The sequence below is a fragment of the Malaclemys terrapin genome, chromosome 16, assembly GCF_027887155.1.
Source record: "Malaclemys terrapin pileata isolate rMalTer1 chromosome 16, rMalTer1.hap1, whole genome shotgun sequence".
NCBI lineage: Eukaryota > Metazoa > Chordata > Testudines > Emydidae > Malaclemys > Malaclemys terrapin.
Window position 1 is genome coordinate 24179109 of NC_071520.1, and position 27226 is coordinate 24206334.

The 27226-nt window shown below is 48.4% G+C and overlaps 1 protein-coding gene and 5 non-coding genes across 6 annotated transcripts; 5 read left to right on the forward strand and 1 right to left on the reverse strand.

Moving 5' to 3' along the window:
- Positions 1–3712: 3712 nt before the first annotated feature.
- Positions 3713–3784, reverse strand: TRNAA-UGC (transfer RNA alanine (anticodon UGC)). The gene has a single exon. It is a non-coding gene; the product is annotated as a tRNA-Ala (tRNA).
- Positions 3785–4396: 612 nt separating this feature from the next.
- On the forward strand, positions 4397–4468 carry TRNAD-GUC (transfer RNA aspartic acid (anticodon GUC)). The gene has a single exon. It is a non-coding gene; the product is annotated as a tRNA-Asp (tRNA).
- A 4376-nt stretch (positions 4469–8844) lies between these two features.
- Positions 8845–8917, forward strand: TRNAF-GAA (transfer RNA phenylalanine (anticodon GAA)). Its single transcript has one exon. It is a non-coding gene; the product is annotated as a tRNA-Phe (tRNA).
- Positions 8918–9444: 527 nt separating this feature from the next.
- On the forward strand, positions 9445–9516 carry TRNAD-GUC (transfer RNA aspartic acid (anticodon GUC)). The gene has a single exon. It is a non-coding gene; the product is annotated as a tRNA-Asp (tRNA).
- A 360-nt stretch (positions 9517–9876) lies between these two features.
- Positions 9877–9948, forward strand: TRNAA-UGC (transfer RNA alanine (anticodon UGC)). The gene has a single exon. It is a non-coding gene; the product is annotated as a tRNA-Ala (tRNA).
- Positions 9949–12747: 2799 nt separating this feature from the next.
- Positions 12748–16043, forward strand: UBC (ubiquitin C). The gene is given in 3 exon segments (XM_054006950.1): positions 12748–12844; positions 13685–15934; positions 15936–16043. Coding segments are annotated over 2 exon segments (2271 nt in total). The 5' UTR covers positions 12748–12844; positions 13685–13687; the 3' UTR covers positions 15960–16043.
- The last annotated feature ends 11183 nt before the right edge of the window (positions 16044–27226 follow it).

Genomic DNA, 27226 nt, shown 5'->3' on the forward strand with positions numbered 1-27226 from the left:
CACTGTATTGGCGGGTAGCAATCGATTTATCTGGGATCAATATATCGCGTCTCGTTAAGACGCGATATATCGATCCCCGAACGCGCTCACCGTCGACTCCGGAACTCCACCAGAGCAAGCGGCGGTAGCACAGTTGATGGGGGAGCTGCGGCCGTCGATCCCGCGCCGTCTGGACCCCAGGTAATTCGATCCAAGATACTTCAACCTCAGTTACGCTATTCGCGTAGCTGAAAGTTGCGTATCTTGGATCGATTTCCCCCCCCCCAGTGTAGACCAGCCCTCAGAGCTCACCTAAAAGGTGGCCAAGTCAACCCAAATACTTGGGGGGAAGCTGCTGCTGCTATAGAGCAGGATGGCAGCTGATCTATTGGTCTGTGTTTAAAACCATTGAACTCTGCAGAACAGAACAAGGCCAAAGAGAAGCCTGAGCAAAGAAAGCAGGCTGTGACAAAAGCATGCGGTCACGTCTGCCTGACGTGGGCACATCTGTGGATCCCTCATCAGTTTACGTTTGCTCAAGATGCACTACACGAAGCTGGCTCTCATATGTTGACTACGACATGAGACACCGATGACAACAAAAGCCAATGTCACTTATAGAATTTAATTGAAAGCAGTTCACAACTTCAAAGTGCAATTGAGCCTAGAAGATTATGTAATAATGGCACCTCCTCAACAGCTTTAGTCCCTGGTTGTATATTCACAGTCCTATCTGCTTCAGTCAGTTACAGTTTTTATTCTTAGCACTGTAGAGCCTGCAGCTCTGGAACTGCAAACTGTTCTTACCGGAACAGGACCACACTTGGAGTAGCAGAGCCTAAACTGGATTAGTGTTTATTCTGGGCTGGCTTGAGCACAACCCTGCTTTTCAGATTCTGGGGTAACTTAGCAACTGGAGGAGGAGAAACCTCTTTTGTAATTTGAGCAAACAAGATATGGAACTACTGAAAGGCAATTATCTGGTAAACACCTTGATGTGCTGTGCAGAATCATAGAAGATTAGGGTTGGAAGAGACCTCAGGAGGTCATCTAGTCCAACTCCCTGCTCAAAGCAGGACCAACCCCAACTAAATCATCCCAGCCAGGGCTTTGTCAAGCCGGGCCTTAAAAATCTCTAAGGATGGAGTTCCATCACCTCCCTAGGTTACCCTTTCCAGTGCTTCACCACCCTCCTAGTGAAATAATGTTTTCTAATATCCAATTTAGACCTCCCCCCACTGCAACTTGAGAACATTGCTCCTTGTTCTGTCATCTGCCACCACTGAGAACAGCCTAGCTCCATCCTCTTTGGAACCCCCCTTCAGGTAGTTGAAGGCTATCAAATCCCCCTCACTTTTCTCTTTTGCAGACTAAATAAGCCCAGTTCCCTCAGCCTCTCTGCATAAGTCATGTGCCCTAACCCCTTAATCATTTTCATTGCCCTCCGCTGGACTCTCTCCAATTTGTCCACATCCTTTCTGTAGTGAAGTGCCCAAAACTAGATGCAATACTCCATATGTGGCCTCACCAGTGCCAAATAGAGGAGAATAATCACTTCCCTCAATCTGTTTGCAATGTTCCTACTAATGCAGCCCAATATGCCATTAGCCTTTTTGACAACAAGGGCACACTGATGACTCATATCCAGCTTCTCGTCCACTGTAATCCCCAGGTCCTCTTCTGCAGAACTGCCACTTAGCCAATTGGGCCCCAGCCTGTAGCAGTGCATGGGATTCTTCCATCCTAAGTGCAGGACTCTGCACTTGTCCTTGTTGAAGCTCATCAGATTTCTTTTGGCCCAATCCTCCAATTTGTCTAGGTCACTCTGGGCCCTATCCCTACCCTCCAGCGTTTCTACCTCTCATCCGTGAACTTGCAGAGGATGTAATCCATCCCATCATCCAGATCATTAATGAAGATGCTGAACAAAACCCCAACCCCTTGGCTACTCTGCTTGATACCAGGTGCCAACTAGCCATCAAGCCTGATGATCTAACCAGGTTTCTATCCACCTTATAGTTCATTCATCCAAGCCATACTTTTTTAAGTTGCTGGCAAGAATACTGTGGGAGACCGTATCAAAAGTCAAGATATATCACATCCACCGCTTTCTCCATATCCACAGAGCCAGTTATCTCATCGTAGAAGGCAGTCAGGTTGGTCAGGCATGACTTGCCCTTGGTGAATCCATGTTGACTGTTCCTGATCACCTTCCTCTTCTCCAAGTGCTTCAAAATGGATTCCTTGAGGACCCGCTCCATGACTTTTCCAGGGCGTGAGGTGAGGCTCACCAGTCTGTAGTTCCCCGGCTTCTCCTTCTTCCTTTTTTAAAGATGGAAAAAGGCAAATATAGTGCCCAATAGTCTGGGACCTCCCCCGATTGCCACGAGTTTTCAAAGATAATGGCCAATGGCTCTGCAATCACATCAGCCAACTTCCTCAGCATCCTTGGATGTATTGCATCTGGCCCCATGGCCTTGTGCATGTCCAGCTTTTCTAAATAGTCCTTAACCTGTTCTTTCACCACTGAGGGCTGCTCACCTCCCCATGCTGTGCTACCCAGTGCAACAGTCTGGGAGCTGATCTTGTCTGTGATGACCGAGGCAAAAAAAAGCATTGAGTACTGTAGCTTTTTCCATATCATCTGATACTTGGTTGCCTCCCTATTCAGTAAGGATCCCACACTTTCCCTGCCCACCTTCTTGTTGCTAACATACCTGTAGAAACCCTTCTTGTTCCCCTTCACATCCCTTGCTAGCTGCAACTCCAATTGTGCTTTAGCCTTCCTCATTACACCTCTGCATACATGAGCAATATTTTTATACTCCTCCCTCGTCATCTCTCCAAGTTTCCACTTCTTATAAGCTTCCTTTCTGTGTTTAAGCTCCCCAAAGATTTCTCTGCGAAGCCAAGCTTGTCGCCTGCCCTATTTGCTATTCTTTCTGCACAGAGTCTAGGCTTAAATGAAATTGCTACAGTCAGACTCAATGTGATAAACCTTATCTATAGGCTTTTCTGTACCCTCAATTCTGCCACCACAGTCTGGCTGATCGATCGTCTTCTGTATTCTGCACTGAGCCAGACGCAATGCACCTCGGCTGGACCCTCTCCCCTAGCATTGTGAATTGAAAGGAAGCAGTAGGCACGCTTCCCTGGGAGGTGGCAAAGAACAGCTCTGCCATCGTACGTACATTCAGAATGAGTCCGTTGGCAGGAAGGAAGAGTTTTGCATGCTCTAGGTTAAACCACTAGCTACACTTCCCTTTCCCTTCACCTACTGTTGCGATGCTCCTTATTGCTAAATCCGTTGCTCAGGCCGCATCAATTGGCTTTAAAGCGAGTTAGGGGGCGAGGGCAGCAATGGGCATGTATGGTAGAAATAACGTACCCCACACTTGGGCCCTAGGTTGAATCATATCCGAGTGTATCTTTTGCAGTGCAACTACAGGCCATTGATGTAAAATGTTACTGCACGCGGTACCTAAGCAGCACTACCCCAGTGGGGTGATGGGGTTTTTTAAGGGCCCTGGGGGCCTGCGTCAGGAGTCAGCACTTGTTGCAATGCGGTTGCATCAGCTCCCCGCGTGCAATGCTGGGGGGCTGCCTGCCGCGCGCGGTTACTCCGCGAGGTTTGGCCGCTTTCTCGTGACACGCAGCCAACCCCGACAGCGCGAGTTGGCGGAATTTGGCAAAATTCTGCTGCCGCCTTCCCGGGCGAGCCCAGCCCCAAAAGTGGAGATGCCGGGGATTGAACCCGGGGCCTCATACATGCAAAGCATGCGCTCTACCACTGAGCTACATCCCCTCCGTGGCAACAGCCCTGCAAAGACACGCTACCTCGATGCACAAGGTTAAAAAGGTTCTTCCCTCTCTCCACGGCTGGTTTCTATTCAACACCCCCCTCCGCTCCCTCCACTGCGATCCTTCCCAGACAGCATCCGCCCAGCCCGGCTTTCTGTGCCGCACGGAGCCGGCGCCCTCCGCTGCTAGCCCCAGCCTGCAGCCCTCTCGCCCCAGGCGCTGCGCTACCTGCCCCCCAGGCAACATGCACCACTGCCGGCGCCCCCCCCCGGCTGCACGGGGTCTTGCAGGCAGCGCACCAGGCACCGCGCGCGACTCCCTCTGCAGGCGGCGTTACCTGGACAGCCCCGTGGCTCTGGCGCGCGCCAGGTGCTTTATCCGCGCTGCGAATTGTGCAGCCTGTCGCGTCTGTGGCTGGGGGGTGTCCAGGCCCTGCACCCCAAGGGGAGGGGGAAGCGGCTGTTTGTGCGTGCAATAGACGTGCAACAGAAGGCAGTGTGGGTGCAGGGTAAAGCCCAGCTGCTGGCCCAGGAATCTGTGCAGTAAAAGCCCCGCACATACAGCAAAAGGCAATGCCGGTATATCACAGCTTCTGGTGAAGCTTTCACCAGGTACATCCTCGTTAGTATAGTGGTAAGTATCCCCGCCTGTCACGCGGGAGACCGGGGTTCGATTCCCCGACGGGGAGGTCACAGCGTTTTTATTTCCTTGCTCTTCTATTCAAGGGGAATTTAGGCTTTGAGGATGGGGAGGAAAAACCCAAACCCTTCATGAAACGTGTCATCATTGATACAAGCCAGTCTTAGCACAGAAACATCTTGGGCCAAGCAGCCTGTTCAACTGTTGCTTGTAAATTATTTTGCTTCAGTTCATTAGGGGCTCGTTCACCTGCACATCTACCAATGTGATATATGCCATCATGTGCCAGCAATGCCCCTCTGCCATGTACATTGGCCAAACCGGACAGTCTCTATGCAAAAGAATTAATGGACACAAATCTGACATCAGGAATCAAAATACTCAAAAACCAGTGGGAGAACACTTTAACCTGTCTGGTCATTCAGTGACAGACCTGCGGGTGGCTATCTTACAACAGAAAAACTTCAAAAACAGACTCCAACGAGAGACTGCTGCGCTGGAATTGATATGCAAACTAGATACAATCAACTCCGGTTTGAATAAGGACTGGGAATGGCTGAGCCATTACAAACATTGAATCTATCTCCCCTTGTAAGTACTCTCACACTTCTTATCAAACTGTCTGTACTGGGCTAGCTTGATTATCACTTCAAAAGTTTTTTTTCTCTTAATTAATTGGCCTCTCAGAGTTGATAAGACAACTCCCACCTGTTTATGCTCTCTGTATGTGTGTATATATATCTCCTCAATATATGTTCCATTCTATATGCATCCGAAGAAGTGGACTGTAGTCCACGAAAGATTATGCTCTAATAAATTTGTTAGTCTCTAAGGTGCCACAAGTACTCCTGTTCTTCTTTTTGCTTCAGTGGTATACCTCCAAAAATGATGTCCTCCACCCCAAATTGGTCGCCTGCGGTGTGGGGTCATTTATTGCAGGAGACGTTACTGCAGTGACAAAGATGCAACTCCATTCAAAACATTATTGTGCTGTAAAAAGGTTTGATGTATGGATAACCTACATATATATCCATGTAACCTAGATGAGAGAAATGGAAACTGCTCTGAAGTTAATGGAGTAATAAACTGCGGGGGGGGGGGGCGGAATGCACCTCTCTATTCACACCCAAATGCTATTGTAATAATTTTTGTACAAAGTATGCCTTGTGAGGTATCATTTGAAAAGTAATAACTCGCTGGTCAATAACGTCATGATGAAATGCGTGTTGCAACATTATATGTAGACTTCTGAACATAAGCTGAAATGATCACTGACGTGTGTTTACCAGACAAGTCCCAGCAGTGTGTAAACCTGTTTCTGAAAGACAAAGAACCAGCTGACAACACTAGCCAGGTGTCATCAAAGCTGATGGACAATTACCTATCAAGTGGCCATTCTTTGGCAAGGAACTGTTTGGGACCAAACAGATCTGCCTCTTAGCAAACAACAGCATGCAATCTCTTTCACCACCAGATCCCTTGATTCCAACCTTGCAGTGAAAATGAACTTTCTCTCTGGGTAACCCTCAGGAAAATTCATTTCAAAGCATGACTAAACTATAAAAGTGAGGGGCAAAACCACCCCAAGTTCTCTCTCCCTAGACATCTCTTTCCTTTTCACCGAAGAAGACAAAAGAAGCAGCCATTGGACTTTGGGCAAGATCCTGGCCTGAAATTTGGTCAGCCCTGTTGCTGGAAGCAGGTGTTAAGAATTTTATCTTGAACCTAGTCTAGCTTGTAAAATTGTATTTCTCACATAACCATTTCTGACTTTATATTTGTACTCACTTAAAACCTGTCTCCTGGTAGTTAAATAAGCCTGTTTTGTTCTTTCATCAAAACTGGGAACTCTGTGGGTAACTCCATTTACGGTGGCAAACTGTTGTATGTTGATCCCTTAGAGGAGCAATGGACCGAATATATCTGGACTGCCCAGGAGAGGGATGGAAAGTGCAGAGCACACGTGTTTTGGGGAAAATTCAAGACTTGGAGTGTGTTGGGATCACCCGCTGTTGCAAGACAGCAGGGCTGGTGGGACAGGCTGCTAGGGTCAGAGTAACTGGACCAGGGCTGTGGCTATATAAAGACAATCAGGGTGTGACCTGCATGCTGTTTGGCTGTTTATGAGTGGCCCAGGTGGGAGCTACAGCAGCAAAGCATTGTGAGGCAGCCCAGGTTGCAGGGCAATGGTGACACACCCCTCACTGTCTGGACTGCACCCCAGAATGTCAGAGGGGGATGGCCACTCTGCTCTGCTCTCTGACTGATTGAACTTTTAGATTTTACAGTTTTGGAGCACTGTAAGGATGCACTGTCTGCAGCAGACCATCCCTGCTTAATCCCCTGGGACAAGGAAACCACCACACTAGTTCTGTGCGCACTGTATTGTGTGTGTGTATAAACGCACTATAGTGCGTATATATATAAATATAGATATAGCTATAGAGATTGCTGGGAGGTTCTTTTAACTGAATGTATTATCCTCTCCCCACAATACTGTTTACCCATGTCAAATATCCCACAACGCTTTGCAAAGCTGAAGTCAGCGTTGGCATTTGAAAATAGGAAGCCGGTTAAGCTAAGACAGTGATTCTCAAACTATTGTACTGGTGACCCCTTTCACATAGCAAGCCTCTGAGTGCAACCCCCCTTATCAATTAAAAACACTTTTTGATATATTTAACCCCATTATAAATGCTGGCAGCAAAGCGGGGCTTGGGGTGGAGGCTGACAGCTCACAACCCCCCCATGTAATAACCTCCTGACCCCCAGTTTGAGAACCCCTGAGCTAAGATACATGATTGGTGATTCCTAGCAGAGATCGGGCTGTTCCTCTCCCCCCAACTGGTTTGGAACATAGTGTCCAAAACAGAGATAAGAAAAAAGCCAGAACAAATCAATAAGTTAAGGGACTATTACAAACTGGTGGGCGTAAAGAGTTTTGTAACTTATAACATCATACTATAAATTCAACTAGCTGGAACATGTATCTTTGAAACAGACCATCTGTGTAAGGGGAACATGCTGCGAGAGAAGAATTGCTTCCAGGAAGGAGGGTCTGTATGTCTCCTTTTCATAGTGGACTGCTTTGCCTTTAGACAAATTTGGATATTTGGTTTCTTGAACATTTTTCAGCATGAACCCGAATGTTGTCAAACAATTAGCTACACCTTGTGTTAGTAGGATACATGCAGTGAAGGGGTTAGGATTTGGCCCATAATACATATGTGCAGAGTGGTCACAAGATTGCTGTGGCAATCCTAACGCGTTTCCTCATTGTTGTGTATTTAGTCTCTCACTACCAGCGTGGGATAAACATGGCTGTTCCTTGCTCAGAAAAGAAAAGCAACAGAGTATTTGTTTGTATGTGGCTAAATAAACACACATTTGACTGGTGTAAGAGGATTGCAAGACCCTGATTGGGCTGAGCACCACTGTTTAGGCCTGACCTGGTTCAAATCGGAGAAAGTCTGGGAGTTTTGCCACTGACTTAAATGGGAGCAGGACTGGTCTGTTGATGTCAGTGGGAGTTGCCTGTGATTCTCAGAATTATTTAAAGGAGTAATTATTTAAAGTTATTAATTTAATAATAATACTAATTATAATTTTCTGATGGCTCCTGATGCTTGCAGTTTCCAATGTCTCATGCATTCTAGGGTGAGCCTGGAATGTGAAAATATGCTTTGATTCTGAGAATCAAAGCATATTTTCACATTCCAGGCTCACCCTAGAATGCATGAGACATTGGAAACTGCAAGCATCAGGAGCCATCAGAAAATTATAATTAGTATTATTATTAAATTAATAACTTTAAATAATTACTCCTCTGCACATACACAAAATACTCCTTTGGGCAGAAAACAAGCATTTAATCCGTAACAACATTATTTAACAAATGTATGAACATGTCAAAGCAGGAGTATGTAATAAAATTGGCTCATCATCCATTAATATACAATCACTTGCCCAGTGCATGCTATAATATTTCATCAGTGAATGTATTGTTTGTCATCTGATTCGCCTTGTGTAACTGTCTCATTAGTGGGAATTATTAGAAGAAGCATGGAACATTTGATGGAACACAATGAAACAACCCGTAACAAAAGAACAAAATTTGCACAGTGCAACAGAACATAACACGGTTAATGTGACAAATCAACATGCTAAAGCAACTAATTAATATTGAATTCATTATTATTAATGAATTAATAATGGCAATATCCTTCACAGCTGGCATCTTACTTGCTCTTTTATTGTATAAAGGAAAGAGCATTTAAAAAAGGGTTTCAAGAACAAGATTGGGGTGAGGTGGTTGGCTGACCATTCAAAAAATGAGGCCCCCCTCACCCCAAAATCTGCTATACATGATTAAGTGCTTCTAGACAGCAGGGTGGTGTTCAAACTCAGCCACAGATTTCATTACCGGCCGAAATAGCTCAGTTGGGAGAGCGTTAGACTGAAGATCTAAAGGTCCCTGGTTCGATCCCGGGTTTCGGCAGATACTTTTCTCCTTTTTAGGAGAGGGGGTTAAGGGCTGTCCATGCAGGTTGCTAAGCGGTGTGGTGAGACTGGAACTGCGGAAGAACTAGCCAAACCTCGTAGCCCTCTGATGGCATTTTGGGGGGGGGGATGTGATTTGTTTATGCGGGGTGTGCTGTAGCTTTGCAAGCGTGCTGCCTAACGAAACTGTGGCGTTTGCTATGGGCAGCAAGAGGGGCTGGCCAAGCCAGACCTCAGGCTTTCTGGAGGCTGTCAGGACGTGCAGGGGGGGGGGAGAAGAGAATAAAACCTGCTCCCGTTTCTCACACCACGTTCGCCTTTGGGATGCGGGTCTTCCCGGCGGTGGGCAGGTTTGCAATGCTCATTGCATTGCACAGAGTATTTCCCAGGCTCATTGCACAGAGCGGCCTGGAGCGCGCGCCCGCCCGCCCATGTGGCCCGGCCGAGCAGCACGCGCCACAGGCTGCAGCTCCGTGCAGGGCGGGGGCTTCGAATAGCGGCTTTGGGGCGGGGCCGCTCAGCTAGTCCTCGTTAGTATAGTGGTAAGTATCCCCGCCTGTCACGCGGGAGACCGGGGTTCGATTCCCCGACGGGGAGGCTGAGTTATTTTTGATTCCCCCCCCCCCGCCCACTGCTTGTAGAGCCTTTTGCTGTTTTTCCTAGACAAAGACAATCGACAGGGACCCTCCACCCGCTGATGTCCCGCTATGGGGGTTTAGAGCTTATCTCCCCGCATTGCAGCCTTATTCTGCAGCTACAAAACCAGGCGGGACAACACGCGGCTGAAAACGAGTGCGGTGGTGCTGCACACAGTTTACATTCGCGTTAGTGGGGTGTGTGTAGGGCGAACGGCGAAGTGCGTGGCACAGAAACCGCTCGGCCAGGCTGAGTGTAAACGCGAAACGCTCTTTCAAGGCGAGACTCTATCTGTTTCTCTGAGCCACCCCCAACCAGGAAGGGGATGTAGCTCAGTGGTAGAGCGCATGCTTTGCATGTATGAGGCCCCGGGTTCAATCCCCGGCATCTCCATTGTTTTTCTTCCCCCACCTACTTTAATTTTTTAACAACAGCCAGCGGCATAACCCATTGTTTTTGGTGCTCCAGACCAGCATGAATATATAAATTGCATATATTGACAAAGCGATGAAACGATGTTTCTGGCAACATGGTAAGAATAGGTCTTATGTACTATTTATTGTTATTATTCATAAGTGTATTGAACCAAAAGTGCTTTACAGACAAGCCTGAAGACAAGTTTCCTGCAGTAAATGGTTTACAATCTTAGTATCAATTCAGGAAAGCATCACAAAGTACACATTTAAGTGCTTTTCTGAATCAGAGTTTAAAGTCTCAGGCCTGCAATCTGAGCCTCTAGCTCAAGCCTCTGCACTAGTGGGGCACCCCACAGATCTAAGTGCAGGAGTCAAGCTTTAAGGGGAAATTCACCCATAGTGCCAGGCACTAGGCCAGAAGTGGCCAAACTGCGGTCTGGAGCCATTTTAAGCCGGCCCCCAAGCTCCCACTGGGGAGCAAGGTCTGGGGTTTGCCCTGCTCCGGCACTCCACCGGGGCATCGGGTCAGGGGCTGCACCCTGCGGCTCGACTCCAGTGCTCCAGCTGGGGCAGGGACCACTCCGGCACTCCAGCCAGGGCACTGGGTCAGGGACCACACCATGTAGATCCCAGAAGCCGTGGCATGGCCCCGCTCTGGGGCGCAGGGTTGGGGGCCGCACCACACGGCTCCTGGAAGCAGCTGCATGGCCCTGCTCTGGCGCTAGCAGTGTCAGGGGCCACTCCACACGTAGAAGCCAGAGAAGGGACATGCCACTGCTTCCAGGAGCCGCTTGAGGTAAGCGCTGGTCAGAGGCTGCACCCCTGAGCCTCTCCCCACGCCACAACCCCCTGCCCCAGCCCTCATCTTTCTCCCACTCTCCAAACCCCTCAGTCCCAGCATGGACCACCCTCCTGCAACCCAAACCTCTCATCCACAGAGCCCACACCCCCAACCTGAACCTGCATCCCTTCCCTCACCCATGCCCCAGCCCTGATCCCCCTCCCACCCTCCAAACCCCTCGGTCCCTGCCCAGAGCACCCTCCTACACCACTAACTCCTCATCCCCAGCCCCACCCCAGAGCCTGCACCACCAACCAGAGCCCTCACCCCACCCCCCCGCATCCCAACCCCAAATTTGTGAGCATTCATGACCTGCCATACAATTTCTATACCCTGATGCCAAAAAGTTTGCCTACCCCTGAACTAGGCCCTACACCACTAAGATAGATAAATGGCACATAGGGCATGAAAATTAGGCAAGTTCCCATTATCTATCTAATCATGCTGTGAAACGCCATCTTGTAGCAAAATAGGTTGTTCTTCAATTTTTAGAGTTGATCATTTTAAAATCAGTCCTGCCTAAATACACACCAGATAACAGAATAAGCCTAACATCTCTGCCTATTTTCAGACTAGGTAATTGACCTTCTAAATTTGAGCTTCTATTCAAGTCTTTTATGTTTCTATAATTAAGAATGCACACAATGCAACCTCTTTCCTACAATTCCAACCCTACTTTGATCAGAAACTAAGGGACCTTTAAAAAAAGAACAGGAGTACTTGTGGCACCTTAGAGACTAACAAATTTATTAGAGTATAAGCTTTCGTGGACTACAGCCCACTTCTTCGGATGCATATAAGGGACCTTTGCTTCAACTAAGCCAACTAGATGTTTAGACTGGTTTTTTTTTTTAAACCTATTATATTATTGAGTAAATTTTAATACAGAAGTAGCTTACAACCCACTTACAGGCTGAAATAACTCCCCAAAGAGAAACCCCTCCTTCTGTAAATTCTTTCTATGTGTGTCATGTGAATGTATGCCTGAAACCAATCAGGTAGCTGTTGCTGGGTTTCAGCTCTTTTTCAATTGGTTTTCAGCACTCCTTGTTCTGTGTGTCAACCGCTAGGCAGCTGTATCTTTTGGGTACATGCAAAGGAAGGATTTTGTAGGTGGAGTGAACTAAATACCATCTCAATGAATCATGCAAACAAAGCCAGATTTTGTTATGGCCTTGTGGAAGCTCTGTATGATTTGACGGAATGGCTCACAAGGCTCACTTTGGGGAACTCCAGACAAACTCTTCTTCCACCTTGTCTTTCTCACATTTCCAAGTCTTTGATCTTCCTCCCTACCCGGCAATCACCATCCGCCAGTCTGCCTCTCCCACTCTGCTTTGTGTTTCAGGCCCCCTTTGATCTCAGGGTCTGGATCCCAGATAGGGTGACCAGATGTCCCAATTTTATAGGGACAGTCCCGATTTCTGGGTCTTTTTCTTATATAGGCTCCTATTACCCCCCACCCCCCGTCCTGATTTTTCACGTTTGCTGTCTGGTCACCCTAATCCCAGAGGATAGAAGTATTGTCAGATGAAACTAGAGTGCACAATGCTGCATGTTTATTTTATTTTTTCTGCTCTTTTTCTCCACATTCATTTTCATGTAGAGATTCCCAACGACCCAGACACACAACGAGACACGGAGCCCAACACACAATCACACATATGGACGTGTTCCCCAGGCCTAGTCCCTGCTCAGGGAACCAGGCTGAGCTGAGATCCCGTCCCAGCCAGGCAGAAATGCCAGTCCTGGTTTTACTCCACGCTCCATCTTCCGTTCCTTGGCCATCCCCGTCATCAGTTCATGTCACACACTGAGCGGCCGGCTGATTCCTCCGCATTGTCGGCCGCAACTCGCCCCGCCCCCATGCTGGCTGCGCGCGCCCTATATGCAGTGAGACGAGATAGTCCCCGGCGGAGGGATCTCAGCTAGGGGCGGGAGAGCCTATATAAGGGTCGCGCCAGCGGTGTGACGCACTTAGATCCGCTTGACTCTACGTGACTGTTTGTCTGTCTGGAGCGCCGTCCTTGCGGTGAGTGGGGGGGCTGGGGAACGGGCCTGCCTCGCTGCTGGGCTTCCGTGGAGAGCGACAGGGGGCGAGTCCGGCCTGAGGGCAAAGAGGGTCCGAAGCTGGGCGGAGAGCCCAGCCCGGGGGCTGCGTCCCCCGAGGGGGGCGGTATGGGGCCCGGGCCGTCCCGTATATTGGAGGGGGGGGGGTCGGTGGTCAGACTTGAGGAGCCTGGCGAGAGGGGGGGAGGAGCCAGCCCTCTGCGGTGACTGAGATATGGGGGGGCAGGGAGCGCGGCCTGAGGGAAAAGGTTCGCTGCGTTCGGAGCGACGAATGGCGGCTCCCTGGTTGGTGGGGGGCGGGGGCGTTAGAGTCGGACCTGCGCTAAAATGGCGGTCTGGGCGCGCGGAAGGCCCCGCCCCTTCATGGCCACGGGCTGCCCCCTGCCTCTGACGCCGGCCTGTCTGGGGGCGGGGTTAGGGGCCGCCGCCGCCCGCGGGAAGCTGGGCCGCCCTGACCAGACCTGCTGGGCGCCAAGGTAAGCGGGAATGTTTGGCGCGGACTGTCCCAGGTCATGGGGCGCGGCTGACCAGCCGTGCTGACGCAGTGGCGTTTTCAGTGTGACACAACTGACTGGATCAGGGCCCAGGCGTGAGCTTTGGGAGGAGGAAGTAGCCTACGTGGGTGGGCGAGGTGGAGCTGCAATTCAATGTGTGTATTGGTGTCAAAAGTTCTTTCTCCACTGCTTGATGATTAAGTGAGAGGGTAAAGTCATGCCTTCGTGATTTCCTGTGATGTATGTAACTGTAGTATTTTGGAGTCCAAAAATATGCTTATACTTCAATAACTTTTATTTTTGTACAGAAAATGCAGATCTTTGTGAAAACCTTGACGGGCAAAACCATCACCCTAGAAGTAGAGCCCAGCGACACCATTGAGAATGTCAAGGCCAAAATCCAGGACAAAGAAGGCATTCCTCCAGACCAGCAGAGGCTGATCTTTGCCGGAAAGCAGCTGGAAGATGGGCGCACCCTGTCCGACTACAACATCCAGAAAGAATCCACTCTGCACTTGGTCCTGCGCCTCCGAGGTGGTATGCAGATCTTTGTGAAAACCTTGACGGGCAAAACCATCACCCTAGAAGTAGAGCCCAGCGACACCATTGAGAATGTCAAGGCCAAAATCCAAGACAAAGAAGGCATTCCTCCAGACCAGCAGAGGCTGATCTTTGCCGGAAAGCAGCTGGAAGATGGGCGCACCCTGTCCGACTACAACATCCAGAAAGAATCCACTCTGCACTTGGTCCTGCGCCTCCGAGGTGGTATGCAGATCTTTGTGAAAACCTTGACGGGCAAAACCATCACCCTAGAGGTAGAGCCCAGCGACACCATTGAGAATGTCAAGGCCAAAATCCAGGACAAAGAAGGCATTCCTCCAGACCAGCAGAGGCTGATCTTTGCCGGAAAGCAGCTGGAAGATGGGCGCACCCTGTCCGACTACAACATCCAGAAAGAATCCACTCTGCACTTGGTCCTGCGCCTCCGAGGTGGTATGCAGATCTTTGTGAAAACCTTGACGGGCAAAACCATCACCCTAGAGGTAGAGCCCAGCGACACCATTGAGAATGTCAAGGCCAAAATCCAAGACAAAGAAGGCATTCCTCCAGACCAGCAGAGGCTGATCTTTGCCGGAAAGCAGCTGGAAGATGGGCGCACCCTGTCCGACTACAACATCCAGAAAGAATCCACTCTGCACTTGGTCCTGCGCCTCCGAGGTGGTATGCAGATCTTTGTGAAAACCTTGACGGGCAAAACCATCACCCTAGAAGTAGAGCCCAGCGACACCATTGAGAATGTCAAGGCCAAAATCCAAGACAAAGAAGGCATTCCTCCAGACCAGCAGAGGCTGATCTTTGCCGGAAAGCAGCTGGAAGATGGGCGCACCCTGTCCGACTACAACATCCAGAAAGAATCCACTCTGCACTTGGTCCTGCGCCTCCGAGGTGGTATGCAGATCTTTGTGAAAACCTTGACGGGCAAAACCATCACCCTAGAGGTAGAGCCCAGCGACACCATTGAGAATGTCAAGGCCAAAATCCAAGACAAAGAAGGCATTCCTCCAGACCAGCAGAGGCTGATCTTTGCCGGAAAGCAGCTGGAAGATGGGCGCACCCTGTCCGACTACAACATCCAGAAAGAATCCACTCTGCACTTGGTCCTGCGCCTCCGAGGTGGTATGCAGATCTTTGTGAAAACCTTGACGGGCAAAACCATCACCCTAGAAGTAGAGCCCAGCGACACCATTGAGAATGTCAAGGCCAAAATCCAAGACAAAGAAGGCATTCCTCCAGACCAGCAGAGGCTGATCTTTGCCGGAAAGCAGCTGGAAGATGGGCGCACCCTGTCCGACTACAACATCCAGAAAGAATCCACTCTGCACTTGGTCCTGCGCCTCCGAGGTGGTATGCAGATCTTTGTGAAAACCTTGACGGGCAAAACCATCACCCTAGAAGTAGAGCCCAGCGACACCATTGAGAATGTCAAGGCCAAAATCCAAGACAAAGAAGGCATTCCTCCAGACCAGCAGAGGTTGATCTTTGCCGGAAAGCAGCTGGAAGATGGGCGCACCCTGTCCGACTACAACATCCAGAAAGAATCCACTCTGCACTTGGTCCTGCGCCTCCGAGGTGGTATGCAGATCTTTGTGAAAACCTTGACGGGCAAAACCATCACCCTAGAAGTAGAGCCCAGCGACACCATTGAGAATGTCAAGGCCAAAATCCAAGACAAAGAAGGCATTCCTCCAGACCAGCAGAGGCTGATCTTTGCCGGAAAGCAGCTGGAAGATGGGCGCACCCTGTCCGACTACAACATCCAGAAAGAATCCACTCTGCACTTGGTCCTGCGCCTCCGAGGTGGTATGCAGATCTTTGTGAAAACCTTGACGGGCAAAACCATCACCCTAGAAGTAGAGCCCAGCGACACCATTGAGAATGTCAAGGCCAAAATCCAAGACAAAGAAGGCATTCCTCCAGACCAGCAGAGGCTGATCTTTGCCGGAAAGCAGCTGGAAGATGGGCGCACCCTGTCCGACTACAACATCCAGAAAGAATCCACTCTGCACTTGGTCCTGCGTTTAAGGGGCGGTAACTGAACTTGCTCCTGCTAGCATCTGAATAAAAATTTCACTGCACCTTGTTCCAATAAAGTTGTTGCATTCACAACTTTTTTGTCTGTCCCTTTCAAATGTAAAGGTGCACTAATTTAGTCAGACGTGATTCAGTGCACTTGAATTGTATAATAAATGACACAGCTGGTAAATAGACGTTAATCCAACTGTAAAAACTTGTACATTGTTAGTAAAGGTAGTAAAATTGGCCACTAAATCATAAGGTACTTCTGAGATGTCTGGAATCTAGTGTCTTGTGCCTGAGCTGTATCAGCTACTGGTTAGTAGAATCAGACTAACCTTTAAAGGTTGCTATTGTGCTTGTGGCCCCTTTTGTGCTAGGTAATGTGCACAGATATATAGGCACAGTACCTGCTTTGGAGAACCTTAATTTGAAACAAGCAAGGATGCATGGGGATGTGAAGTTGTGGCAGTTATCAGGTGTGATAGTCATTTCCAGTATTCCAATGTGTAAATCAGATTAAACAAATCTGCCCTGTGAAGAATAAATAAAAACAGCTTGTCCATTAAAAAAAAAATTACAACCCAGTTAAAAGTGAGCAAGGTAGTCTCACCAGACCCCTACAGCATGCTGGGAAGGAATCCATTTTAATAGCTGCAACGAGTTGGCCATATGTCAAGTAAGCATTAAGGTTAGTGTATTAGAGCAGTGTTTTTCAATCTGTGGGTCATGAGATGTAAGGCACTGGGTCGCCATGTTCTGGTCACCATCGACGACCGGGACATTAAAAGTTCTGTCGGCAGTGCTGTCCGGCTAAGGCAGGCTAGTGCCTACCTTTTCTGACACTGCGCTGTGCCCCAGAAGCAGCCAGCAGCGGTCTGGCTTTTAGGCCATGGGGCTCCCTGCACTGCCCCCACCCCAAGCACTGGCTCTGCACTACAGCCAATGGGGGGGAGGGGGAAGGAGGTGTGAGAGCAGTGCCTTCGGGTGAGAGTTATGTGGAGGCACTTGTGCATCTTTGCCTAGGAGCCAGACTTGCTGCTGGCTGCTTCTGGGGCACAGCATGGTCTGTGGTGCACCACAGCCATGCCACTGAGCCACCAGAGGCAAGTCATGCCACAATCCCCAGCCCTGAGCCCCCCCAAATCCAGAGCCCCTCCTGCACCCCAGATAACTCAGCCCAGAGCCCTGATCCCCCTCCTGTGCCCCAGACCACTTGGCCTAGAGCCCTGACCCCCTCCTCCACCCTGACCTAGCCCTGCACCCCACCAAACCTGGAACCCCTTCCTGCACCCTGAACCCCCTCATCCCTGGCCCTACCCCAGAGCCCCCTCCCACACTCTGAATCCCGGGCCTCACCCCTGAGACCTTACCAACTTCCTCATCCCCAGCTCTGTTGTGTCGCAGACAAAAACAATTTTCAACAGGGTCCCCAGAAAAAAGTTTGAAAACCACTGGTATAGAGTACACTGTAGCTAAGGCCTCAATTCTAGTGTAAATGTATCTTGCTACATTTAGCAATAACCTTACAGTAATAAAAAATGAGGATGCTTGATCCCCCACTAAATGATTGGGGTGAAGAGAACCCGCAGATGTAAAACCATTTAAAAAAAATGATAGGCCAGGTCCTCTGGCTGAGTTCAGCCTACATAAAGTCACAATACAATTTCAAATATTTTTTTCCCAACTCCTGTCCTAGGGGAGCATATGGTGTGGGTGCCATTCTACTTCAAAGCAGTGATTTCTAATTGAAAGTGCCCGTGATGTACTTCCGAGTGTATGATAAACTAATGTATTGCAGTGCTTTGAACATAAGCACTATTTAAAGACTAAGAATCAGGATAGATTAATTTAAATCCATTTTAATAAACTTTTCTATTTGTATTTCAATTATTTTCTAAAGAGGTGCATTCTCATTGCTTAATATAAACATTAGAACATGCTGATTTGAAACTAAATCGAGCCTTTACACTAGATTTTGGTACCTATTTTTGCTTCCTGGGAGGGAACACTATATATAAATAAATTTAAGCAACTACATAGCTTAATATTTTTGCATTCTTAATTGTTTTCAGTGCATTAGAAAATGGTGAATGATTCATTGCTTGTTCAGTAATCACTTTTTCCTCATGATTTATTATAACTGCAATTTAATTAAACACAAAACAGCATAACATTTATTATTGAACAAAAGCCTTTAATACAGTACATGACTGAAGTAAGTGGCCAGCTGCACCAACATAACTCCACTTCCATGAGAGGCATAGCACTAATGTCAATGTAGTTAGGATGACGCAGTATGTGAGTAGACTGTGCTACTTACATCACCTGTTGGCTGTCTGCTTTGAATGGGGCTGACAGCTGGAGCCCTCCCTCCACTCCAGAGCTGACAGCCAGGTGCTGGGTTTACAGCTGTGAGAGCTGTCTGGGTGTTGACAGCCCAAGTTGTCAGCCAGGCATGGGGCTGACAGCTTGGAGTGGGAGGTGGGGGGGAGGGCAGCTGGGAGCCCTGCACCTACAGCTGAGGCTGTCAGCCCCAGGACTGCCAGCCTCCAGCTGTCAGTGTCCTACAATGCCCCACTTCAGTCTGGAAGTGCTCCTGATGAAGATGTGCACCACTGACAGAAGAAGCAAGTGTAGACATGAACCCCTGCTTTAATTACTGTGGTGGCTGTATGTCGACTTAATTTTGTAGTGTCCACAAGCTCCAAGTCTCACATCCTGGATTTAGCCGAAGGTGATGGTGATGTCGTCTGAGCCCCTCTTTCTGGCCTCATAGCGTTAAGCCATTGTTAAAGATCAGGACGATGAAGGCCCTGGAGCGTCATGGTGGGTTCCTGGTGACTGGAGTGGCAGCTATCCCAGTAAAGCTTGCAGCGTTTGGTCCCCTGGCTCCTTTGAATGGCCACAGAGAGGCTGCAGCTTCATCCCATGACCATTAATCTATCGAAACACTTTTCAGTGATTTCAGCAGTAAACATTTCCTCCCATTTCTAGAATCTTTCAGCTCATTGTCATCTCAACATGTGGTTTCACTAGGAGCCTTGAAAAAGATTACTTATCAAGGTTGTTTAACTTAATCTAGTTAGAACCAGTCTGTTTGCCTTCACCTTTTGCTGACTTTCATAAACAATTTTATAGAAGAGTCTGAACTGGATTTTTGTTAGGTTGGCCAATTTAGAATACAGGGCTCTGCATAAATGGACCCAATTCCATGGTCCTTATTAGGTAAAACTCCAGCTGGAACCAACTAATAGTAGTTTTGCCTCAGTATAGACCTCAAAATTGAGCCTGTAATTATTACACAGTTGATTTTTGGTCATCCTCATCCCATCTGTGTCTCCCTTCTCTATCTTCCGTCACTCCACTGATTCCGGATCCTGGTCTCTTTCCCTGGGCTTCTCATCTAAATTCAGTCTCCCCAATCCCTGGTTCCTTGTCCCAGAAGACTCTACTGAGCATGTGCAAACACATTTTTCAAATGCTTATTACTTGGCAAAATTTGGGTGGATTTCCCAAGGACAGCAAAAGGCACATCTCTGACACAAAGGCCATCCCCGTCATATATCAGCTTCCTGCTCCAAACCATAGGCATGCTAGAGCTTCTCAAAGAAAGAGTCACTAACATTTTTTTTTTGTAAAAAATATATTCCAAAACAATATATTTTTTCCTGACTTTGTTCTTGGAAACGACTAAACTGTTTTGACTGTAATTATATATAAAATCCTGACGCAGACACCTAGTGTGGAAAATTTCAACCTAAATGCTCAAAGTTGGGCAAACTTATAAGCAACTGAAAACAGGGCCTCTCTAATGGGAAGTGTCAGGCAACCTTAACAACAGGGAGTGCTATCAGCTGGATTTAAAATTTATCTAAGAACAGTTTAAATCTTGTTCTCCCCAATGCTAACAGAGAATAAATATATTAAAGTAGAAATGGGCCTAAGTAGGAACATTTGGGTCAGAACTTCCAATGTGCAGTTTGGTCCTTTATAGGCAGATACTCAGGGCCAGCTGTGGCATTTTGACATATGGGACTACCTCTCGCCTACTAGAACAATATGTGCTCATGCTGCAACACACATCATTTCCCCACCCTTGTGTCCTGCCTAGATACCAAATGGTGGGACCTTTTACCAGCAGCAGAGTGTGGGGAACCCCAGTGGGCCAGCTTATATTCCATCTCTGTCCCGCGGCCTGCGGGGATATCGGATGGCGGCTCCAACATGGAGCCGTGAGTACGGGCATGTACTTGGCACGGTTCATCTCCGTCCCAGAAACCTGTCCCTTCTGTGGTGTGAGGGAGACCCTGGCACATGTGTACCTTCAGTGCACCAGGCTGCAGCCCCTTTTCTGGCTTCTCCTGAACCTCTTATTGAGGTTCTGGTTGCACTTTTCCCTGCACTTGTTTATTTACACACACCCAATCCCAGGCCCCATGAAGTCGCGGGACCACCTCGTCAACCTCCTCCTGGCCATTTGTAACACCAGGGAGAGGAGGTTGGCAGAGGGGAGGCTTTGCGACTGTGGGGCTGTCTTTCATTCTTTTATCCGCTCACGTATCCAGGCAGAGTTCCTCTGGGCAGCATCCGCTGACTCTCTCGATGCCTTTGAGGAGCAATGGGCGCTGTCTGGGGTTCTCTGCTTGGTTTCCCCTTCTGGTTCCCTGGTTTTGTCCCTTTGACCCCCACCCCTGTTCCCATTATTGCCTTTGTTGTCCCCCAAACCTGGTTGGGTTCTGGATTCAGTAGCTCCTCTCTAGGCTGGGGAAGGGGCTTTTAGCAGTGGGTGAGCTAGTGCCTGTCCACGTCCCGGCGCTCAAAAGGACTAGAACAGCATGGGAAATACACTCAGCAACTGTGTTTGCTGACTTCAGGCCAGGCTCCAAGGCCTATTTACATAGGTTATTTGCTGAGTGTATATTAAAGTGGGTACTGAGGCCCTGTATTTTCCTGGATTTGAAGGCTCATTGAGTTCCTTATTGTGTCAAACCAGTTGCTGCAGTGTGTTAATGTATTTTTAAATATTGTACATGCAATCCTGCAGATACCGTGCACCTTACACATTGAGAAATACAACACAATACCAAAAAGAAGAACAGGAGTACTTGTGGCACCTTAGAGACTAACAAATTTATTAGAGCATAAGCTTTCGTGGACTACAGCATATGCATCCGATGAAGTGGGCTGTAGTCCACGAAAGCTTATGCTCTAATAAATTTGTTAGTCTCTAAGGTGCCACAAGTACTCCTGTTCTTCTTTTTGCGGATACAGACTAACACGGCTGTTACTCTAATACCAAAAAGCTTCACTTGGAACCCCTGACGTGGGTTTTTGGATAAGGACCTGTCCCCTCGGCTAATTTTGCATCTTTGCCTCATGCTGAGTGTGGGACTAGCAGCTGTGGTAGACCTCCACCCTGCCAATGCTTATGAATGTGCCTAGTTAAGTAGTTCAGAAGTTTGTAGTACATAATGGAAAAAGTTGCATGCTTACTGTTAAAGCATGTGTGTTTGCACGATTGAGGGCCTTCATGCTGTCCTTACCTTTGCTTGCTTTTTGTCACCTTATTAAGACCCCTGATTTTAAATATAAGGCCTGGTACTAGTGAGGTTATGATTTAAAAAAAAACAATTATATGAATGTCAGTGCTGCAGCAAGCGTGGGCTTGACAGCTGTGAGACCAAAAGCCTTTCTTTGTTCACCGACACAACCTAGGACACTGAAAGGACAGCGTTAGTGAAAGCCCATCAATTCTGCCTTGCCAGTGGGCCTCAGCTATGGTGCTGGCAGCACCCACAAGTACTTCTAGCATGGGAACTTAGTTTGCTTCCAGGGCCTGTTTGCTTCCTGGCCTCTCTACTGAGACGGAGTGCGAAATGACAAGGAAGTTGTGTGACCTAGACACCTACCTGTAACGAAGCAGGACTTGCTCAAAGGGAGAAAAATTACAAGAATTCCCAGTGCCTTATACAAGACTTCACAGATTCTCACGGGTCTGTTGGAGTGGATGGCTGGGAAAAAAACAACCCAGAATCGTATTTGTCCTGGGGGTTGGGAGGGGCAGGATTAGAGAAAAGCACCTCAGGATCTTGAGGGAGGAGGCGGGGAGAGACTGGAGAAAAACTCCCCAGGATCCTGGGGGGATGGTGGGGGATAGGGTTGCCAACCCTCCATGATTACTACCCTGGAGTGTCCAGGAATTAAAGATTAATCTTTAATTAAAGACTGTCAGGATGAAACATCCAGGAATAGTCCAACCAAAATTGGCAACTCTAGTGGGGGGAGTTGGAGAAAAACTGCCCAGGATCCTGGGGAAGGAGGTGGGGGGTTGGAGAGAAGCTCCCCAGGATCTGGGGGGGGGGGTTGGAGAAGCTCCCTAGGATCTTGTGGGGGGTGTTGAAGAGAAGCTCCCCAGGATCTGGGGGGGGGGGGTTGGAGAAGCTCCCTAGGATCTTGTGGGGGGTGTTGAAGAGAAGCTCCCCAGGATCTGGGGGGGGGGGTTGGATAAGCTCCCTAGGATCTTGGGGGGGGGGTTGAAGAGAAGCTCCCCAGGATCTTGGGGGGGGGGGTTGGTCAAGCTCCCTAGGATCTTGGGGGGGGATTGAAGAGAAGCTCCCCAGGATCTGGGGGGGGGGTTGGATAAGCTCCCTAGGATCTTGGGGGGGATTGAAGAGAAGCTCTCCAGGATCTGGGGGGGGGTTGGATAAGCTCCCCAGGATCTGGGGGGGGGGTTGAAGAGAAGCTCCCTAGGATCTTGGGGGGGATTGAAGAGAAGCTCTCCAGGATCTGGGGGGGGGGGTGGAAGAGAAGCTCCCTAGGATCTTGGGGGGGATTGAAGAGAAGCCCTCCAGGATCTGGGGGGGGGGGTTGGATAAGCTCCCCAGGATCTTGGGGGGGGTTGAAGAGAAGCTCCCCAGGATCTTGGGGGGGTTGAAGAGAAGCTCCCCAGGATCTGGGGGGGGGTGGATAAGCTCCCTAGGATCTTGGGGGGGATTGAAGAGAAGCTCCCCAGGATCGGGGGGGGGTGGATAAGCTCCCTAGGATCTTGGGGGGGATTGAAGAGAAGCTCTCCAGGATCTGGGGGGGGGTTGGATAAGCTCCCCAGGATCTTGGGGGGGGTTGAAGAGAAGCTCCCCAGGATCTTGGGGGGGATTGAAGAGAAGCTCTCCAGGATCTGGGGGGGGGGTTGGATAAGCTCCCCAGGATCTTGGGGGGGGGTTGAAGAGAAGCTCCCCAGGATCTTGGGGGGGATTGAAGAGAAGCTCTCGGTTTGAGCATTGGCCTGCTAAACCCAGGGTTGTGAGTTCAATCCTTGAGGGGGCCACGGAGAACAGAAGGGTGTGCTGTCTACCGGGCGCAAAGATACGCGATGTGGACCTGCGGTTGAAAAGGATCCTGAAAGGAGCAGGTAAGAACCCCTTGATAATCCTTCATGTGGGAACGAATGACACGGCTAGGTTCTCGTTAGAGAGAATCAAGGGAGATTATGCCAGGCTAGGGAAGACTCTCAAGGAGATAGAGGCTCAGGTTATCTTTAGTGGGATTCTGCCTGTTCCGAGGGAAGGGCAGCAAAGGGCTGATAGGATTGCGAGGATAAATAGTTGGCTAAGGGAGTGGTGCTATAAGGAGGGCTTTGGGATGTATGGCCACTGGGAGGCTTTCGGGGACAGACACCTGTTCTCGCGGGATGGGCTTCACCTGAGTAGGGAAGGAAATAGACTTCTGGGAGGGAGGCTGGCTCATCTTATCAAAAGAGCTTTAAACTAGGAAGTTTGGGGAGATGGTTGGGAGATGCACAGTTAATCTCCACGCCAGTTTCCGGTATTGAAAAGCTGAGTGTAATAAGAGGAGACATAGCCGGGGAAATGAGATTGGACATAGGAGGGACAGGGGGGACGAACACAAAGAGGAGCGCAACATACAGTGCTAGTAATGGGAGACAGGCTAAACAACATATATTAGGCTGTTTGTACACCAATGCGAGAAGCCTAGGTAATAAAATGGAGGAATTGGAGCTCTTGGTCCGAGAATTGAAACCGGATATCGTAGGAATAACTGAAACGTGGTGGAATGGCAGTCACGACTGGAACGCAGGTATGGAGGGGTATGCGCTGTTTAGGAAAGACCGGGATAAAGGTAAAGGGGGGGGGGTGGCATTGTATGTCAATAGTGAATTAAGCTGTGAAGAAATAATAGTGGATGGAATAGATAATACAGAGTCCGTCTGGGCGATACTCAAGCTGGGTAAAAGTACTACTAGAGCCTCTCCGGGGATAGTGCTTGGGGTGTGCTATAGACCGCCGGGATCGACCCAGGATATGGATAAGGAATTGTTTAATGTATTAAGGGAGGTAAATACTAATAGAAACTGTGTAATTATGGGGGACTTTAACTTCCCGGATATCGATTGGGGAACAAATGCTAGTAGCAATAATAGGGCTCAGATGTTCCTAGACGTGCTTGCGGATCAATTCCTTTATCAAGTGGTAGCTGAGCCGACGCGGGGGGAGGCCATTTTAGATTTGATTCTGGTAAGTAGTGAGGACCTTGTTGAGGAAGTGGTAGTGGGGGACAACTTGGGCTCCAGTGATCATGAGCTAATTCGCTTTAAACTAAATGGAAAGAGTACCAGAATTAAGTCAAAGACTAGGGTTTATAATTTTAAAAAGGCCAATTTTAACAAATTAAGGGGACTGGTAAGGGAAGTGGATTGGGCAAACGTATTAAGGGACCTAAAGGCAGAAGAAGCCTGGGATTACTTTAAGTTAAAGATGCAAGAGCTGTCAGAGGCCTGTATCCCCAAAAAGGGAAAAAGATTACTAAGCAAGAGACTTAGACCGAGCTGGATGAGCGACCGGCTAAAAGGGGCGATTAGGAAAAAACAGAAAGCGTACAAAGAGTGGAAGAGGGGAGGGATCAGTAAGGAAACTTACCTTAGCGAAGTTAGAGAATGTAGAGATAGAGTGAGAAAGGCCAAAGGCCAGGAAGAGTTGGACTTAGCGAGGGGAATTAAAAGTAATAGCAAGAGGTTTTACAGCCATATAAATAGGAAGAAAGCAAAGAAAGAAGAAGTGGGACCGCTGAAGACTATAGCCGGAGAGGAGATTAAAGATAATCTAGGCATGGCGCAATATCTCAATGAATATTTTGCATCGGTGTTTAATGAGGCCAATGAAGGTATTAGGGATACTAGCACCGTTACAGAGGGGCATACGGGATGGGGGATTACCGCATCCGAGGTAGAAACAAAACTAGAACGCCTTAATGGGACTAAGTCGGGTGGACCGGACGATCTTCATCCGAGAATATTGAAGGAATTGGCGCGGGAAATAGCAGGCCCATTAGCGACTATATTTAATGAATCTGTAAACTCGGGGGTAGTCCCGTTAGACTGGAGAATAGCCAATGTGGTTCCTATTTTCAAGAAAGGGAAAAAAAGTGACCCGGGTAACTATAGGCCTGTTAGTTTAACATCAGTAGTGTGCAAGGTGCTGGAGAAGATTCTGAAAGAGAAACTAGTTGAGGACCTTGAAGTTAATGGCAAATGCGATAAATTACAGCATGGTTTTACGAAGGGCAGATCGTGCCAAACGAATCTGATCTCCTTCTTTGAGAAAGTAACGGACTTATTAGATAAGGGAAATGCGGTGGACCTAATTTACCTGGATTTCAGTAAAGCGTTTGATACAGTACCCCATGAGGAACTATTGGTTAAAATGAAAAACATGGGGATCGATATGAAAATCCAGAGGTGGATAGGGAATTGGTTAATGGGGAGAATGCAGCGGGTCGTATTAAAGGGTGAATTGTCGGGTTGGAGGGAGGTTACTAGTGGAGTGCCTCAAGGTTCGGTTTTGGGACCCATCTTATTTAATCTATTTATAACTGACCTCGGGACAGATTGCAAGAGTGGGCTGATAAAGTTTGCGGATGATACGAAGGTGGGAGGAGTTGCAAACTCGGAGGAGGATAGGGATACTCTGCAGGGAGACTTGAATGAGCTTGTGAATTGGAGTATTAGAAATAGGATGAAATTTAATAGTAAAAAGTGTAAGGTTATGCACTTGGGGACGAATAATAACAATTTTAGTTACAAGATGGGGACGCATTGGTTAGAAGTAACGGAAGAGGAGAAGGACCTAGGGGTCCTTGTGGACCGCAGGATGACTATGAGTCGGCAATGTGACGTGGCGGTGAAAAAAGCCAATGCGGTCTTGGGATGTATTAGGCGAGGTATATCTAGTAGAGATAGGGAGGTCCTGCTTCCGTTGTATAAGGCGCTGGTGAGACCTCATTTGGAGTACTGTGTGCAGTTCTGGTCTCCAATGTTTAAAAAAGATGAACTCAAACTGGAACGGGTGCAGAGAAGGGCGACTAAGATGATCAGAGGAATGGAAAACCTGTCGTATGAAAAGAGATTAGAGGAGCTTGGGTTGTTTAGTCTGACAAAGCGAAGGCTGAGGGGGGATATGATTGCTATCTTTAAATATATCAGAGGGGTTAATACAAGGGAGGGAGAGGAATTATTCCAGTTTAGTACTAATGTGGACACGATGTGGAAGCAGAGAAAAGAACTGACAGAAGGGAACTGCAATGCATGATGGTTGTTAGCAAGAGTCAGGCTTCGTTAGCAAGAGACAGTCTTTGTTAGCAAGAGTCAAGCTAGCTGTGACCCTGATAACCCTGATAACGCGAGATTTGTAGAAGCGAGGATTGTGTGAGGATTGTGTGAGACGGGTGAGAAAGAGCTGTGTAAGAAGTCATTGTGACCTCAGTATAGATAAGGTGTAGAAGACCTTGTGTAGATAAGGTATAGAAACTAATTGTATGTAGGCAAGAGTCAAAACAAGTAAGGAAATGAGATATCAAGATGGCCTATGTATAAACAAAATGCAGCTGTCCCTCATTATTTCTGTAATGAAAGGTATAAATGCTTGCTGTAATTAGTTACCAGGGAGAGACCTACTTGCTCTCTCCTCTGCACATGTGAGAGTTAATAATAAAGCCTCTGACTTGCTGCACCTAAACAAAAATAGTGAGAACTCAGTTTTTCTCCGACAATTTGGGGGCTCGTCCGGGATGGCAACGCCCACTGAGGCAACGGCAGCTGCTACGGATCGTTCCCCTTCGAACCCCATGGCGCCACAATAGAGGTAAGAGACCTTTTGAAATCTCTATTGGGGTGTCGGAGGAGGACTGTCCGTGGGGCCGTCTGCCCCTGTTGGGCTCACGCCATCCAAACTTATTGACTGTGCAGCAAGGTCAGATGCTGA